This window comes from Vicugna pacos, chromosome 3 (genome assembly GCF_048564905.1).
Source record: "Vicugna pacos chromosome 3, VicPac4, whole genome shotgun sequence".
Taxonomy (NCBI): Eukaryota; Metazoa; Chordata; class Mammalia; order Artiodactyla; family Camelidae; genus Vicugna; species Vicugna pacos.
In genome coordinates this window covers 93956898-93973729 of record NC_132989.1, presented here as the reverse complement: position 1 = coordinate 93973729, position 16832 = coordinate 93956898, and the positions used below count along the sequence as shown (strand labels likewise).

The window sequence follows — 16832 nt, the reverse complement described above, 5'->3', positions numbered from 1 at the left end:
AGCCATGTTCGGCTCCATTTCTCCCCTACTAAATGCACTGTCACCAATTCTAACTCTGTCTCTTCAGTGTTTTCATATCTCTTCTCCCTTTTCATTTCTATACCCAAGTGTCCTAGTCTAGTTTACACGCTGAACTACAACAAGATTCTCCTTATTAATCTGCCTCTTTCCATTCCTTTCTCCCTCTGATCTACTTCCCTGTACTGTCACTAGAGTAAATAACCTACAATGAGTAGCAGCCTTTTTAAGGACTTCATTTTACTGTCAACAATTTTCCAGGCCCTCTCTCACTCTGCTGACATTCTTCCTGCATGTGAGTTTTATTCAACGTACAGATGTTTTGGTATACTTGCAGATTCCCATGCTCTCTGCAATAGCTCTGCAGCTTGCAGGGATCTGCTCTGTGAAGAAACTGAGAGCCATTTTTTCTTTAATATGGACTTGATCTCATTACCATATAATTTTTTAATGTTCTTCAATGACTACCACAGTGATTTTCAAACCTTGGTGTTTATCCAATCACTCAGGAAGTTCTTTAAACATACGGACTCCTGAAGCCTATCTCAGAGTTTCTGATCAAACTGTTCTGGGATGGAGACGTGGAAGATCCCCAGGTGACCCTCATGCAGCCAAATGGGGCTCAGAGAACTGAAAGCATCAACTAACCCTACACTTAAGCAAGACTAATCTAATTCATCTGAAACAAAAACTCTTTAAATATGAGCTTACAAGAAATGTTCTTCAGTAGGCTCCAGTTACTCCACTCTTTGTGACCAGAGAACTTAGGGTCATCGATGTAGCACCTAATTCCCACATAGTGAGTGGCACACTCCAAGGGCATGTCCGACGTCCAGCTCCAGTGATGAACTGTGTCTTTGCCATTCAGAGTTGTGTTGTGGGTCATCTACAAAATGAACACAAACACAAAATTCTATTCCCAAGTAGTGATATGGTCTGCTTTTTTTTTTAGGGTTAAAAAATACAACAGACTGTGTACAATCACCACCTAAGGAAGGTAAAGGTTTGTTCTTTTGCAAAACTATCTCCATTACGGATTTATAAAACTGTAACACAAACAACAAATACTTGTCTACCAAAAATTGCAACAGAATGATACTGGAAAAAATTGTAAGTGAAGAGAGAGAGAGAGAGAGATTGAGACAGAGAGGGAGGGCACACACAAGTGCACAAGCATGTGAGTGGGTGTGCCTGGGCTGGGAGGTTCGACAGGACTAAATCCTCATCTTCTGTTGTGGGAGGTTAACAAAACACTGATCAAAACTAAAAGAGAAAATTAAGGAAGAGCAACATAAACATTGCTATCTGGAAAAATGGAGACAAATAACAAAAGAATTAGCTAAAATAACTGAAATTTGTTGTTTACAGGAGAGAAAAATGCGAGGAGAGAAAGGTTGCTGCGTAACTCCCAGGGGTCGTTCACATCCTGGTCTGTGCAGTGCACAGCTCCCACAGCTGGACGCGAGGCTGCAGGCAGAGACTGTCAAATTATAAATGAAACATTCATCCACAGTGTTTCACAATCTTTAAACTATTACAAAATAATAGCATTATAAGCTGTCATAAAATGATTATATGCAATTCTGCCTTAAAAAACTAATACTATAGCTATAACAAAGCTATAATAAAAATGGCACGTTTTACTATGGACAGGAATAACTTTTCTAAGATCAAATTGTTCTATCTCTATTTTTCTTACTCCTTATTATTTTTCCCTATACAAAGAATTTTCTTCAAAGATCATGTTCCCAAAAGTAGGGAATTACTACTTTGCCATTGCTGTCTTCTTATGCATCTTGTGGCAATGACTTACATGACCTTAGAATAATTTGATTTCACTTATACTTCAAGGAGTAACCCTCTTATTCTAGCATCCATACGTTAGTTTTAAAAAAAAGCCCATCTAGCCCCCAAAGGAAGTAATGACAACTAATAGCTGTTTAGTAGCTTTATAAGTATCGTATCGTGTATTACAGAAATACTAGCACTACTTTACAAATAAGTAAAAGAAAATTTAGGGAAGTCATCCTAAGCCAGTGAGCAGTAATCCATAATATAAAATATCAGGACATAATAAAAAGCTACACAATAAAATTTTAAATAAATAATAGTTTTTAAGACAACAATGATAGAGCTGTAGCAAAGCTAACTGCGAATCAGACTGACACACAGAATTACCATTAAAATTCTAGAAAAAGGAGAGCATTTTAGACTGAGGTAACTGGAATGAGCTTTAAAATAAGGGGCAGGATTACACCTGGGGCTGGAGATGTGTATTCAGTTTGGATAGGTGAAAAGGAACAGGAGGGCGTCTTGGATGAAAATAAGTGCACTGATGATGTAATACAAATCACAGTGGTTAAGAAAGAGCACAGACTCTGGAATCAACTGCCTGGGTTTGAGTCCTGGTTCCACCACTTACTGTCTTCCTATGACTCTGTATCTTCATCTGTAAAACGGGGATGATGTTAATAGTGCCTCCTTTGTGGGCTAGTTGTGAAGATGCACACTATTAACACATAAAGAGTTTTTACAACAGTGCCAGGAACGCCGGGAGCATCAGACACGTGATTTACGGCTATTGTTATTTTAGGACAACAAGGAAAAATTAGGCAGTAACAATGAAATACAGAATAATCCTATTTATTATCTTTAATATCTTACCTATGTGCTTAGGCAAGTAAACTGTAAAATCATGAGCTGGTTGTCTAATTCTTAAGGCTCTCACTAGGCATATGTCAAGTTCACTAAGGAAGAAAAGAGTAAAAGGACAGACAGGAGGACTCCCAGTACTAGCTGTCAACACCTCTCACCACAATCTCTCACTATTCCTTACATTAAGAACAAAATAAAGACAGATCATGAGCAAAGCACTCATAAACATGATTTTAAAAAGCAGAGGGGAAAAGGCAGGTACTACTAAATACAAGAACATTATTTCAGATTCAGATAAATTCAAACTTACAGAGTTACACAAAATTTCTCAACGATCACTATGGCTAAATATGTTAAAACTTTCATTTTTATGTTTATCATGAAAGAAAAAGATAGCAATAACAGACTCAATTAGATTTTATTTCACTTATGTAAAAACATGTGTATAAAAAGGCTAGACAGGAACACACAAAGATAATGTTTACTATGTCCAGGTGGTAGAATCATGGATTATTACGGATTATTCCTATCATGGATTATTTCTCCCTTAATTTCCTAAACTTCTCATAATAGTTTCATGTTATTTTAATGACTAAGTGATGGTTTTAGTCAGAGCATATAGTTTCTAATGAATCTTGTAAGGAATGTGATCTACTTCCTTAATAACCTAAAGGTTCACTCATGCCACCTTAAAATCTTTAAAAATTATTGTATCTTTAATGTCACAGGAAAAAAAAATCGATTGTTATTCAAACTTACTATTTTTACAATTTCCATATTTTTTTTACGTAGAATTTTAATTTCCCAGATGACATTTGAGTGACGTGGAAAAACAGAACCCTTGTCATTCCACTTGAGGTGTAATGTAGACGTTGAGAAATCAGCAGACAAATTCAAGATCTCTGGAGTGTCTGGAATGAAGGCTTAAAAAAAGGAAACAGAAGACAAAACTCAGTAAAGTAAGGAATGGTTCTTTATATTGTAATTCCATTAATCAACTAATTTTAAAGTCTGTTCCTTCTTGATCAAAAAAAATTAAGAATTAAAGGAAATCCTCACACTTATTACTGAAAAAAGAGAATAAATAATATGTATTTATTTGTATAAGCAGCTCCCAGTAATTCATCAGCCACATCTGAGAAAACTATTTATCAGCCAGCTGTTTCAAATCCATAATACGTCTTCTGATACAAACAGCAACTGGGTTCCCACAATGCTCGAGTGTCACTGGGTCTGAAAGCTCCAAGCAGACAATGTGGGAGAGAAGGGAAAGGGTTTCCTTTGCATGAACTATGGAAACTATTCCTTGATAAAGCTTTCCATCTGTGTTCTCTGCACTCTTTCCACTCATCTCCAAGTGTTAGAGCTCCCCATGCTGGGGGAAGTCACCGACTGGAGGATGCAATGAGCTATTACTGGTACAAGAACTCCAATAGTAGCAAGACGGGGTAATGACCAAAGCACAGACTCGAGGAAGCCGAGGTACCCAAAAGGGCACTGTGTAGATAAAAGTAGTACTTAGCAGGATCTAGGGAGTCCTTCAGAGAGCCTAGTCTGCAGTGGTGGGCAACAGGCCTGCAGGGGATTGAGGAAGACAAACGGTGACCCAGCAGAAGACAGCTGGAGAAAGCCGGGTGACAGTAATGAGGATGTGGATCACGATGTCCTATGTGGAGAAAAAAGGACAAAATCAAAGAAATGACTGGATCAAAGAGATGATGGGTGAGTACAACAATAAATGAAAACATCTAAGATTTCCTCAAGTTTCTAGCCCAGAGAGTAGGAAGAAAGGCAAAAGGAATCAGGGACCATTGTGAAAAGATATGGGAAACTGGCCGTGGACGACCATGTTTCAGGGGAAGAAGAGCTGACCAGTGCGGGGTCGGGGGTGGGGTGGGGCACAGACAGTGAGTGAGAACAGGGACCAGTCAGAGCCTGGACACCACCTCAAGATTGGAACTCACTGAGCACAGCTCAAGAAATGAGCATAAGCCACAGACAGAACAGACGAAGCTTGTTTGAGAGCTACCGACACAGTCACACCTCCTAGGAACCAGAGAAAACCCAGGATTCCTGGGATCAAAAGAAACGGGGAGTCGTGCAGGCCAAAGAAAACAGCAGTCAGAGAGGAAGGCTGAAAGAGGACCCCGGGCAGGGGTGAGGGTACCATCAACACCTGAGAAAGAGGGCTATCCGGGCAGCCGGCTCAGAAGCTGTGTGACAAAAGGAAAAGTGGGAAACCCTGCTCAGGGACACGGCCTCTCACAGGGATAAACTGGTCAACAAACAAACGAACAAAAGTAGCATAAAGAGCAAGGGAGTCTCCAAAATCTTTAAGTCTCCCTACCTATAAAGGATGGGTAAATTATTGCAAAATGTGGGGTTCAGTGGAAAACAAACAAGGCATGAGTCTGTTCTGTTCTGTGAAACTCAGGCTTTCTAGTGTGAAGGGCTCTTTCTTGCCTGTTCTCTCCTCAAATGACAGTAAAGTGCAGGTAAGTGAAAAGAAATTCAGAGACACAGGCTCTCAGGTCCCACATCCACCCCAGTGTTTCCCTGGGAAGCTCAAGGACCTCTAGGTAAAGTCACGGCCAGCACAACTGTGCGAGCTGACCGAGGTAGGGGCCGAATGTGCCAGGTAACAAAAGTGGCGGAGCAGGCCAATATAAACTAGTCTTGGAACTTTCAGCTATGTAAGTTTAAAAACCTAAAGCTCTAATCTGTTCTTAGAAACAACAATCAGTACTTACATGTAAACTAAAAAAAGAAAAAAAATGTGCAGTATATTGTGTATATGTATTTACATGCAACAGAATGTATATGGGCAGTCAAACTGTAATAATTCTACCTAATAAAACTGAAAAAGGAAAAAAAGAGAAGAAAAAATATCAATCAACCAACCAGTCAGTCAGTCAGTCAGTCGATCTTGGAACTTAAAAAATTAGTACTTAGTAAACTTCACTAAAATTTGCTGACCACAGTGCTCTACACTGGATTTACATAAAACATTCAGGGCTGCACAGGAAATGGAACATGTGGATTTAAAGCCTAAACTAAGCAGCAAGGTCAACAGATACACAGCTAAATAAGGACAGTGGAGGATGCTTTATGGGAGAAGTTTAAGTGGGAAGCTGCTTTCAAAAAAGGAGAAGCAAACGAGGAGCAACAAGCTGATTCAGTGCCAGGAGGGGCAAGTTCAAGGTGGTAGGGCAACCACACAGAGCTGAGGCTGCCAAGAACACAGTTCCTTCAAATGTTTCAAGATGTCACAATGTAGTAACTTAAAATTATGAAACATGAGAATATTTTGTTAAGGAAACACTCACCTATTAAACTGCTTCCCTCCCGGAAAAGGACAAGCCATTTACATTTTATCTAAATAGCAGTGGGCTACTCCTCAAAGCCCAAGTCATAGCCAGTATTTCAAGCTGAAGTCAGTAACAACCACAATCACAAATGAAAAGGTGAAACGCAAACACGCTTTCTTCATAGTACACTTTTTCATCGTATACCTGGGAAGTTCCCCTAAGCTCCCACTGTCATGTGCATTTCTCTCCAGCTAAAAGACGCTTGAGGACAATGTTAACTTGCATTCTAGAAACTTTTCAGCTAGAAAAAAATTTCATCAGTCTTATTTATCTTTTAAAGCTGCTACGTCTTTACCCACAACCTCCGTGCCCTTTGCGTCTTACATCGGGAGACAGGTGCTTTCCCAGCTCTTTTATAGGATCCAAGTTATTTATTCTGCCTCAGACAAATCCAAAATTTTAGGTTGTTTTAAGAAACTCAGAGATTAAAAATCTTACAAAGACTGATTTTTGTGCTTGCCCTTGTCAATTAGAAGCTTATTAAATGACGTGTGTTAAATATCTTGTTTGCTTTATACGTATACTTTTTAAAGCATCTTAAGATCTGGAGAAAACTTAATTTCTCACACTTTCATTTAGTAGAAAGTTGCAAAAGAGCCCAAATCTTTTCATGCACAGCTCCACTATCATTTCACAGCCTCTCTTGCACATGGTAGGTGCTCAAAGGCTTTCCGATGCATCCACCTCCCCCTCTTCTATTCATCTAATTTGCTTTTCAATTTTCTTTTTTTTTCTCTGTGGGTAGATAAGCTTTATTGTTTTTATAATTAAGGACAAACAATGATAATAATTATAGTAATGATAGATAACAACAATAATGGTCATTTTTATTAAGACAAATCTCTGGATTTCTCATTTTGCTGAAGTCAACCTTGTGAATCTCAATTACAGTTCACAATGCTTTTCAATTTTCTTATCAGTATTATCTTATCAGAGAAGCAGCAGAAATAACTTAGCATTGAGATACTGTTAATCTAATATTCTAATCACAATCAGGCCCATTATTATCAAAAATGCTGTCAACAACTTGTATGATATGCAAAAACAATGATCTATTAATTAAGTAAGTCACCTAGAGTCTGTCTGGATTTGCCTTTCTAATTCTAAAACTGTTATTCCAAGTAGCTTCCCAGACAGAAACTTCTCAATCTCTACTGAAAAAGCAGACAACACAAACTGGCTCTCTGACATGAGTCCTGGGGAATTCTGTAAAAATCTGGAATAAAACTAAGTTAGATTCTTCATACCTTAATATAAAGTAATTCCAGATGGATGAAAGATTTAAATCAAGCATGATAATAAAACCAAAAACTCATAAAGAAAAATAGCAAAAGTTTCCATTATATAAAAATAAAAACCTGAGGTGTGAAAAACAGCACAAAGCTAAAATTTTTAACTTGGCAAAATATTTGTAGCAAATATGACAGAATGAATAGCCGTACTATATACAGCGATCTCTTACAAACTGATGAGGAAAAAGATAAATTTCAACACAAGAGAAAATCTACAAAGGATACAAACAGTTCAGAAAAGAACGAAAATGACTGGTAAGTTTTTAAAAAGTAATCACAAAAAAATAAAAACAATAGTGCCATAATTTGGAGGCCATCAGATTGAAATGGCAAAATTAAGAGAGATGAACAAACCCAGTCCTGGCAAGGATGTGGACAGGCATGCACACTCTAACACGATGTTTGTGGGAATGCAGAGAAATTCAGAATTTTTGGATAACAATTCACAATGAAAATATCAAGAGTCATAAAAAGGGGATGTCCTGCATGCAGCATCACCAATTCTAGAAATTTAGCCTAAGGAAGTCATCACAAATTCAGAAACACATACATGCAAATGATGTTCATTAAGGATTGGTTATAATATTGAAACACTAGAAATTAAAACCTCATTATTAATAATCAATGACTTAATCATGGTACCTCCATTCGATGGAACACCATGCAGTCTGTAAAAATCATACAGATTTATTTACATAACAACTTGAAAATTTACATCTTCTGTGAAGTCTATTATAAAGTAATGTGAACTTTACTATTTATATGTACAGACACAGAACATACATGTAAGTATTGACAGAATTTCTCCATGAGTACTGGGATCATGGCTGATCTGCACAAAACAATCTCACATGGAAGGAACAGGAAGAAAATAACAAACATGGCTCTTCTCTCTCTAGCCTGAAAACAGCCCTAAGTAGCACTTTCCTCAGACAATACCTCAGCCAGAAAATGAGACAGGTTCTAAGTTCCTGGACAGCATGCTTTGTTATTATCTTTTCAAAATCTGTGCTATCTTAGACACACACCACTCCAAATACGCACTCTGTCTGTAAAACTGGACAGATCACAAAGTTATTTATATTTTCTTTCCTTTGCGTCAAAGTCAGTCATCCTTGTAAGACTCACTGTAATATCATTATGAAGCCATCTCATGATAGTTGTCAGAAGGCAACCAACCTGCTTATTCCACCATTAAGAGAGTCAAAACCACTGAGGTTTTTAAGGTCCCTCTGTGCAGCAAAATTTCCATCTCCGTCAGCCTGGGTTTATTTTGTGCCTCCACCCAGCCTGTAGCATATGTCCTAGGCAATCGGTCAACATGTAAGGCACTGGGCTAGACACTAGGTGGAGAAGACAACGTCTCTGCCCTCAGGGAACCCATTTGCTTGTGGGGGAAACATACAGGAAGCACTTAATTACATAATAAATTATTTATGCAATTGTAAGAAATGCCACAAAAAAGAAATACACAGCCTACAGCAATGTTAAGAAAAGAATGGGGCGAGATGGTCAAAGACTATTTCTTAGGGACGCCTGAGGAATTCTGGAAGGCGTGCAGGAATCAACAAAGTAGAAGGGTAGGAAGAAAGTATCCGACTGTGGGAAGGACCGTCACCTCTGTGACATCGACTTGATTGACCAGAGAAAGAGCCTGCTTCCATCTTGATCCTGGCTACACTCCACTGTCTGAAGCATGGTCGCTGGGTAAATGAGAGCCATTGGTGTAAGAGCAGATGGAAAAAGGATGGTGCATTTCTGTCAATTATAAAGCACCACAGTACTAACAAAGGCACCGTTCTGAGTTATTTTCAGATCAATTTTTTTTTCAAATACTTACAAACATCTTTTTCATTTAGTGTGAATTTACTTATCGAACTTCCAAAATTTATTGTTACTTCATGATCACCAGGTGAAAGAGCTGGGATTTTAGTATTTTTCTCCAATCGATAACAAGAATGCAACCTGCAATATAAGAAATCAAATTTTAATTAGCAGATAAAATTGAGTGCAATTTCATAAAAACTTGATTAACACAAAATACACTGGAAAATAAGCTCTTTTGTATACAGAAACATAACAGGTTACACTGCATTTTAAGACTGAAAAAAAGAGAGGCTGGCAGTTAAGTCCATCAACGTGGTGGTAGGAAAAATAACCGGACTGTACCAGGACGTCAAGTGAGTAAGCAGAGATGGTTCTCTCAAGAAACAGGATTTCAGCCCGTGTTCAAACTCCCACCCAACCTTTCCTCTGCAGCCTCGCGTCTCACCTTACATACCCTGCACTTCTGGACCAGACCATCACAAGGTCTCTCACCCTGAGACGGTGCTCACAGAGTTTGACGGTAGAAAGGAACCCGGCCACTCATTGTCCCCAGACATGCCCTCAGCTTGGCTGCTCCTTTGTCCTGGTTCACGGTTCACTCGTACAAAACACTCTCAACAGCTCTGCTTTCAAAACGCTTCTAGTTCCCACCTACTGCCTCTCAGACAAAAGTGATTCTTTCCTCTGTGGTGCCATGGCCCTTGGCATCTTTACAGGGCACGTTTATGTGTGCTTTCCTGTTGTTCAGGTGCATTTCTAGCTTCCCACCTGCCATGCCCCAGTCCTGCACAGGCCTCTCCACGGTGCTCACTCAGGACTGAGGACCTGGAAGGGTCAGCTTGCTTCCTTTCAACCTCACCTGTGAGGCTTCTTTACCTGCCAGCAACACAAAACCACCTGAATTCTCTAAATCACGCTCTTTCATACATCTGTGCCATTGTCCCAGTACTCTTTCAGGCTGGAATGGTTTTCTGTTCTTTTTCTGCTGAGAAAACTGGGTGTTCCTTTTCCACAAACACAGCTCTGACAGCCCCTCCAGTCCCCACACTCCTCAATCAACACTCCCTTAGACCATCACAGACAACTCCTACAGTATCACTAGGCTCTGCGACGTCCTGGAGCTGGGATGACGTCCTCTCTGTGTGGCTGTTTACCAGATTCTGCAGGTCCTCCCCTTCTGGATTCACAGGAGGATCGCACTTCTCTGCTCCTCCGAAGCCACGCACAGCCACGTGACATTATGTGTAGAGAAACTAAGTGACAGTCACATCTATCATGTCAGGAAGGAAGCTCTAAAAGCCTGGCAGGCAGGCTGTGCTCCCCTCTGCCCCCTGTCCTGGTGCACTGGAAGAAGCCACGCACAGCCACGTGACATTATGTGTAGAGAAACTAAGTGACAGTCACATCTATCATGTCAGGAAGGAAGCTCTAAAAGCCTGGCAGGCAGGCTGTGCTCCCCTCTGGCCCCTGTCCTGGTGCACTGGAAGATGAGGGCCTCCGGCCTGGGTCCCTGAGGGAGAGGCCAGGGGCAGAGATGCCAGCTGATCTCAAGACAGACACGGAACACAAGCAGAAGGTAATCCTTTATGTTCACTGCAGAAAATAAGGAAGATTTGAAGGCTGTTTCTGCAACAAAACCAAGCTCATCCTGGCTGATAAATTACCACAACACTTAGCGTAATGCTCAACAGAAGTACACTGACTGGGAAAAAATCTGAGTGTATTTAAATCAACATTTATGCCAGTTTACTTTAGGAACCACTCATCAGCAAACTGGGACTCGGAGCTGCTGTGCTGGAACTTCTCTGGTGTTGTTAAAAGCTCAGAGCCCTGCTGGGATTAGGGAGAAACAAGAAGAATGTTCTGGCTTGCAGACAGCCCAAAGGCTTCCACGCCAGGCTGTGACACTTGTAGCTGCCTCCAAGATGACCTGAGACAGTAAGGTGGTGTGACAGGACCTACCAAGTGTCTCCTAATGTCCATGTCCCACTCCTTGGGAACACTAGCCCAAGGTTTACCCAGACACACTGCCATCAGCTATGAGAACCCATCGCCCAGCCTCTTAGGCAAACAGGTTTAGCCATCTGACTAAGTTCTGCCAGTGAGATGTATAAAAAGAGGTGTTGCAAGCGACTTCCTGGAAGTCTTCTTAAAGAAGATCACCCTTCTTTTCCTTCCTGCTTTCTGGAATGCAGACATTATAGCAGCTCCTGAAGCACCATCTGGAACCATGAGATCACACAGTGAGGACAGCCGAGCAGCACAATAAAGAGGAACCTGGGTCTTTCACTGCCATGTGCAGCCACGTCTGCCTTGAACTGCCTACTCCGGACCTTTAATGTGACAGTGTATGTCTGTCTGTTAAGCCACTATTACTGACATTTTCTGTTAGGCAGAGTCAAAACTTAAACTTTACTGATGTAGACAGACACTGGCTCAGGACAGACCAGTAATACTCCCCTCAGAGGATCAGAATCCACAGCCCACGTGCTCCATACTCAATATTCACAGAGTAAGAGAATCAAAGTTGTGGGCAGGAGAAGGGTTTGTTTCCATCCTGGTTGATGTAAGATTCAGATTTTTAGGAAATTAGAGAACTAAGATTTAAAATTTCTTTTAAAAATTTCCAGAATAAAATCTTTATATCCTAAAATCAAAGGACAAAGAACTTCAGGTTCTAACTATGAATTAATCAGAGTTTTTCCATTACCCGTTTTCAATGCAAACTTCATAAGCAGCACCACGGCCTGCTCCAGAGGGGGCTCTCCAAGAACAGTCCCACACTTGTAAATTGTTAGTAACACACTTCAAATCATGAGGAGTCCCTAGAGAAGGAGAAACAGAACACACAAACACACACACACACAATACACTTATTAATTTAACTGCACTGTAAAAGTCAACAAGTCAAACCGTCCTCAGCCTTAAGCGTAAGTCTCTGAGGGCCTGTGTTCGTTACGCAGAGGTGAACCTGCAGTCACAGGAGGTGGCTGGTTTTATATTTCTTTTTGTAGCTTTGGTTTTAAAAAAGCTAATGAGTAAACCGATGAAAGTGGGCCAAGCGCTAGACCACGAAGGGGGGAGGCCTTTCTCAAAAATTCCACTTCCAGGCAACTAGGATAAATACAGGGAGTGACTGTACAGAGTCAGTGAAAGGACCAGGAGGGGGCCTGGGAGAACTTTAATCACCAATGGTCCCATTTCGGGGGGGAGAAAAAACGGAACTCTAAGATTCTTAGGAACTTTGTGTCTCTGCGTCTCCCAAGCCACAAACACAGCTTCTGGGCACTCCCAGCCACAAACTTCATGGCTTGTTACCAGGCTGCCACCTGTACAGAAATCCCAGAGCCAATCCTTAGATTCTTAGAGAATCCTTAGATTCTCAATATATCACATAAACAGTAATAAACTCACACAAGTATCTGAAAAATATATATATTGCGTGTAGGCCTAAACAATAGGAGAGTAATGAATAATTCAGAAGGTTACAATCCTAACAGCTCTTTCTCACATCTATAAAATAGTATTAGATCATGGAACACATAAGCACTATACAGTGAAAAAACGTCATTCTTAAAGGACAACGGAGAGAAAGAAAAGAGAGCATGAGAGGGAGGGAGGGATGACAAAAGGAAAAAAGGAAGGACGGAAGGAGGGAGGGAGGGGAAAAAAGCAATTATAATGTGAAAAGGCTATTGTAGCTCAGATTCTCTACATACATGTTTATAAAAAAGGATTTTTCCTTCAATTTTTACATATGGTTGGCATGATATTCACTACAGCAATAAATTATAAAGCTACTTATATAAGACAGAAAACAAAATTATTAGGAACACACCGAAATCATCAGTAATCACAGTAAAGTTATTTAATAGTGATTCTGGGAGAAAAGAGAAGACCTGTTTAATTATGGAAATTATATAAAAACTAAACTCAGGGGCAGCAAGCTAGGTAACATCTACACAAACATCCTTAATGTATTTCAATAAAATGAAGAGAAATCACATGTTATCTTAAAAAGATATTTAGATTTCATTTATGTGACATTCTCAAAGGCAAAATTATAGACAGAAAGTAGATCAGTGTTGGCTGGAGGTGGTAGTGGGAGGGGCTGATGACAGAGGAGCACAGGGAATCTTCTGGAATGATGGAACTGTTCTGTGTCTTTTTTGAGATTTTTTAAATATTTTTTATTGATTTATAATCATTTTACAATGTTGTGTCAAATTCCAGTGTAGAGCAAAATTTTCCAGTTATACATGGACATATTGGAACTATTCTGTGTCTTGATTGTGCTGGTGGTTACATGACTGTGTCCATTTGTCAAAACTCACAGATCTTTACCTCAAAAGGGTGAATTTTATTGTATGTAAGTTATACCTTAATCTTTTAATGGGGAAAGAACATTTAGATCTATCTTTACAGAGCTTTTAAAAAGAAACCAGAAGTACATTTTAAAAATGACAAAGAAATGGACTTTAACCACAAATAACCTGAAGGGTTCGATAAAAACAAAAGATTGCTTCTTAATCAAAACAGTAATGACATTGCAACAGGTTCATTTTCTCTGACTCTGATGCACTTACTTTTTTTCTGGCTGCTTACTTGATTCATTAAATATAGAAGAAGAAATGTTAACAAGATCCACTGGAAATTTGAAGTCATCCTCATTCTTTTACTGTCCACCATCCGGGATGGTTGTTTCAAACATAAAAAAATGTCCATCATCCGTGCAATGTAGTCAGTCCTGGATGAGGAGAAGAATTTCAAATGGTGCTCAAACTGGTCCACAGACATACCTTACCCAGTGCATATCAACACTGAAAATGGATACTGACAAATACCGAAACACACTGCACATTAAAACCATGTAGACACTAGACTCAGCTGCTCTGGCTTTAGGAGACGTGACAGTCAAACACAGTTGTTGCTCTGGGCGCTATCAGAGGGTCAGTTTTCAAATGATGGGCTTCAGGTTCAAGATTATAACTGAGTACATACTTATCAACACTCCAGTACTGCTAGAGTATAGAAAAGCAGTGCATAAAACCAAGGTTCTGACAATTTTAAGTGATACATGAAATGAAGTTTTTAATTTTAATTGGTACATATTAACTTTTATAGTTCTTTATTTATGACAAGAAATGTTGGTTTTCTTTTTCATGTACACTGTGATATAAAGTTTCTACTTCACTTAAATTTTAAAAGGTTAAAGAAAAAATTCAGGGTAATTAATAACATATGGGGGACTGCAGACGTGACAAAAGTATTGACAATGACACACAAATGTCTAAAGCGTAATAAACACTGCACCAACTACAGTGGGAAGGGATCACTGAGAGACTAGAGATTTCAACACATTGCTATGGAAAACAGAAAGCATACAGACGAGCAGGGACTGGCTCTGGTGGGCAGTAGGGAGGGGAAGCAATGGAGGGATGTGGTGTTCAGCCCAAGAACTCCGTAAGATTCCCGTCAGCAAATGCTGAGAGACAGCCGACCAAGTGCCAGGCCCTCCTCCAGGCACCAGAGGTGCAAAACTAAACTAGACAAAGTCCCTGCCCTCCAGGTGCTTAGGTTCTAGTTTGGAGAGAAACATACATAAACAAGTAATAAATTTAAGATCCTGGCACACACTTTAAAAACCAGAGTCAGTACATGTGTGAGAGTGTGCGAGTGAAGGTCTGTTATTCGAGCTGGGATCTGACTGATGAGAAGACTGCCGCGACAGTACCGCGGGAGAGAGCAGCAAGAACAGGCACGCAGACCTGAAGGTAAGGATGGGCCTCCCAGGTTCAAAGGTCAGGAAGAGAGGCTGAGAGGCAGTGGGCTGGTCAGGGCACAGAGGGCCTTATGGCCATCAAAAGGATACAGAGTTTAATGGGGTGGAGACAAGAAGCCACTGGAGCATTTTAATCAGGGGAGATCCATGATCCAATCTGCACTTTGGAAGGATTTCTCTAGCTGCTACGTGGAGAAGTCTGCCAGCCAACAAGGCCTCCAAAGGTACTGAAAACTCCTTGTCAGACTTAATAGTGCCTCATTCGTATATTGGAATGGACAACAAAGGATCATAAAACATGCAAGCAAAGCCTAAATCGTTAAAGATAAATTCAGGATAAACAAGGTCGCCAAAAGGAAAGAAAAATTAATCCCAGAGGAAATAGGAATAATGTGAGAAAGAGGAAAATCAAACAAATAAACAAACAAACAAACAGAAAACCACCTCTAAACAGTATTCTCCAAGCAGACATGGCACAGCCATAAAAACAAGGGGATGCAATAAAAAATGAATAACCAGAAATAAAAATAGCTCTTGCATGATAAATACATTGGTGGATATTAAAAGATTTTGGATGACAGACAAAACATTGAGCCATCTTTCAGGATAACCAAAAGACAAAAACGTAAAATGTGAGAAGAGATATGAGAAACAGGGACTTGACAGAGGAAAGGTGATCCAACATCTAAATAACTGGAGGCTAATAAGAGAACTCAAGAAACACTCTTCTGCGACAGCAAGTGGCAAGGATGGCTACTTGGCTACTGTTCAGTACTTTCAAAAACTCAGGAAATGAATCCCAAATGGTGTAAATAATTCTAACCAAAACATACACGAGGCACAAGTACACATTTCAAAAGTGGTCAAGTATTTTGTGGATGAATAACTTCCTGGTCAAACACAGTGTCGCCAAGCTTACCTATTAAAATGAAAATGTATTCATGGAATGCCTAATCGCTAAAGTTACAGAATTACATGGCATGTACAGGAATAACTGAATAAAGGAGACCAAACTTGACCAACCCATGACTAAAGCATCACAAACCATATTCACTGACTGGCTAAACATTATTTTGAAATGAGACAGTCCCTCACTCCAAGTGTACAGTTCTTCTAGAAAAGAGGGGTGTGTCCCACCAAGTGGCAGGTGGGGGATGGAGGCAGCCAAGGACGAGCTCTGCACTGGGTTCTGTGGACTTAAGACTCTCATCCTGGCTCCATTACTAATTAGCAGCATGACTGAGCGCAAATCACTTAATTCCCCCGGGCTTCAGCCTCAACCATGGCAGGGCGGAGGCAAGCCCTTCTCAGGGTCCACAGGAGAGCCATCCCCAGGTTACACTGTAATATTCCATTCCTGTTGGCAGGCACAAGCCAGCAGTCGGCAGCTCACTGGCACGAGGTCAGCAGTGCCATTAACAGCCACCAATCAGGGACACCACCGGGAAGGTCTGCAGGGTCAGGGTGGAGGTACCCGGGAACAGAAGAATCAACAGCACTGTCACCACTGCCAGCTTAGCTGAAAATAGGCAGGGTGATAAAGAGGACTTTCTTGTTATAACATTTACGTACGAAATTTTGAGCAAGCCATTTAGACCATATAATATTATGCTTGTAATAGACCTGGCTTCTCTACCAAGAAAACTTTCAAATGGACTTATTTAAGGCCAGAATAATACATGAACAGAGCCTTGCAGTGTACTTCAGGAAAACAAGGACATGTGAAACTTGTCTCTGCTCCCTTCTGATAGAAACGTTGTCAGAACTTACTTTTTTTCCCACCGATTCCTTATTCCTTAGAGGAAAGCACATTTTTTATAGAATTTCAGGAGCTAATTTTCAAAATTACGATAGCTGTCCCTAGACACACAGAAGAATGCAAATGCAAAT

General features: G+C 40.2%; 1 protein-coding gene across 1 annotated transcript in view; it reads right to left on the bottom strand.

Moving 5' to 3' along the window:
- The window catches only part of LIFR (LIF receptor subunit alpha), a 70278-nt gene that overhangs the window by 34623 nt on the left and 18823 nt on the right, over positions 1-16832 (bottom strand). The window contains exons 2-6 of the mRNA XM_072958760.1: positions 13747-13907; positions 11871-11985; positions 9174-9298; positions 3433-3596; positions 730-904 (exon numbers count right to left, since the gene is read on the bottom strand). Of these exons, the coding sequence (XP_072814861.1) occupies positions 730-904; positions 3433-3596; positions 9174-9298; positions 11871-11985; positions 13747-13888 (721 nt within the window). The 5' untranslated portion in view covers positions 13889-13907. The remainder of the gene's footprint in view (positions 1-729; positions 905-3432; positions 3597-9173; positions 9299-11870; positions 11986-13746; positions 13908-16832) is intronic.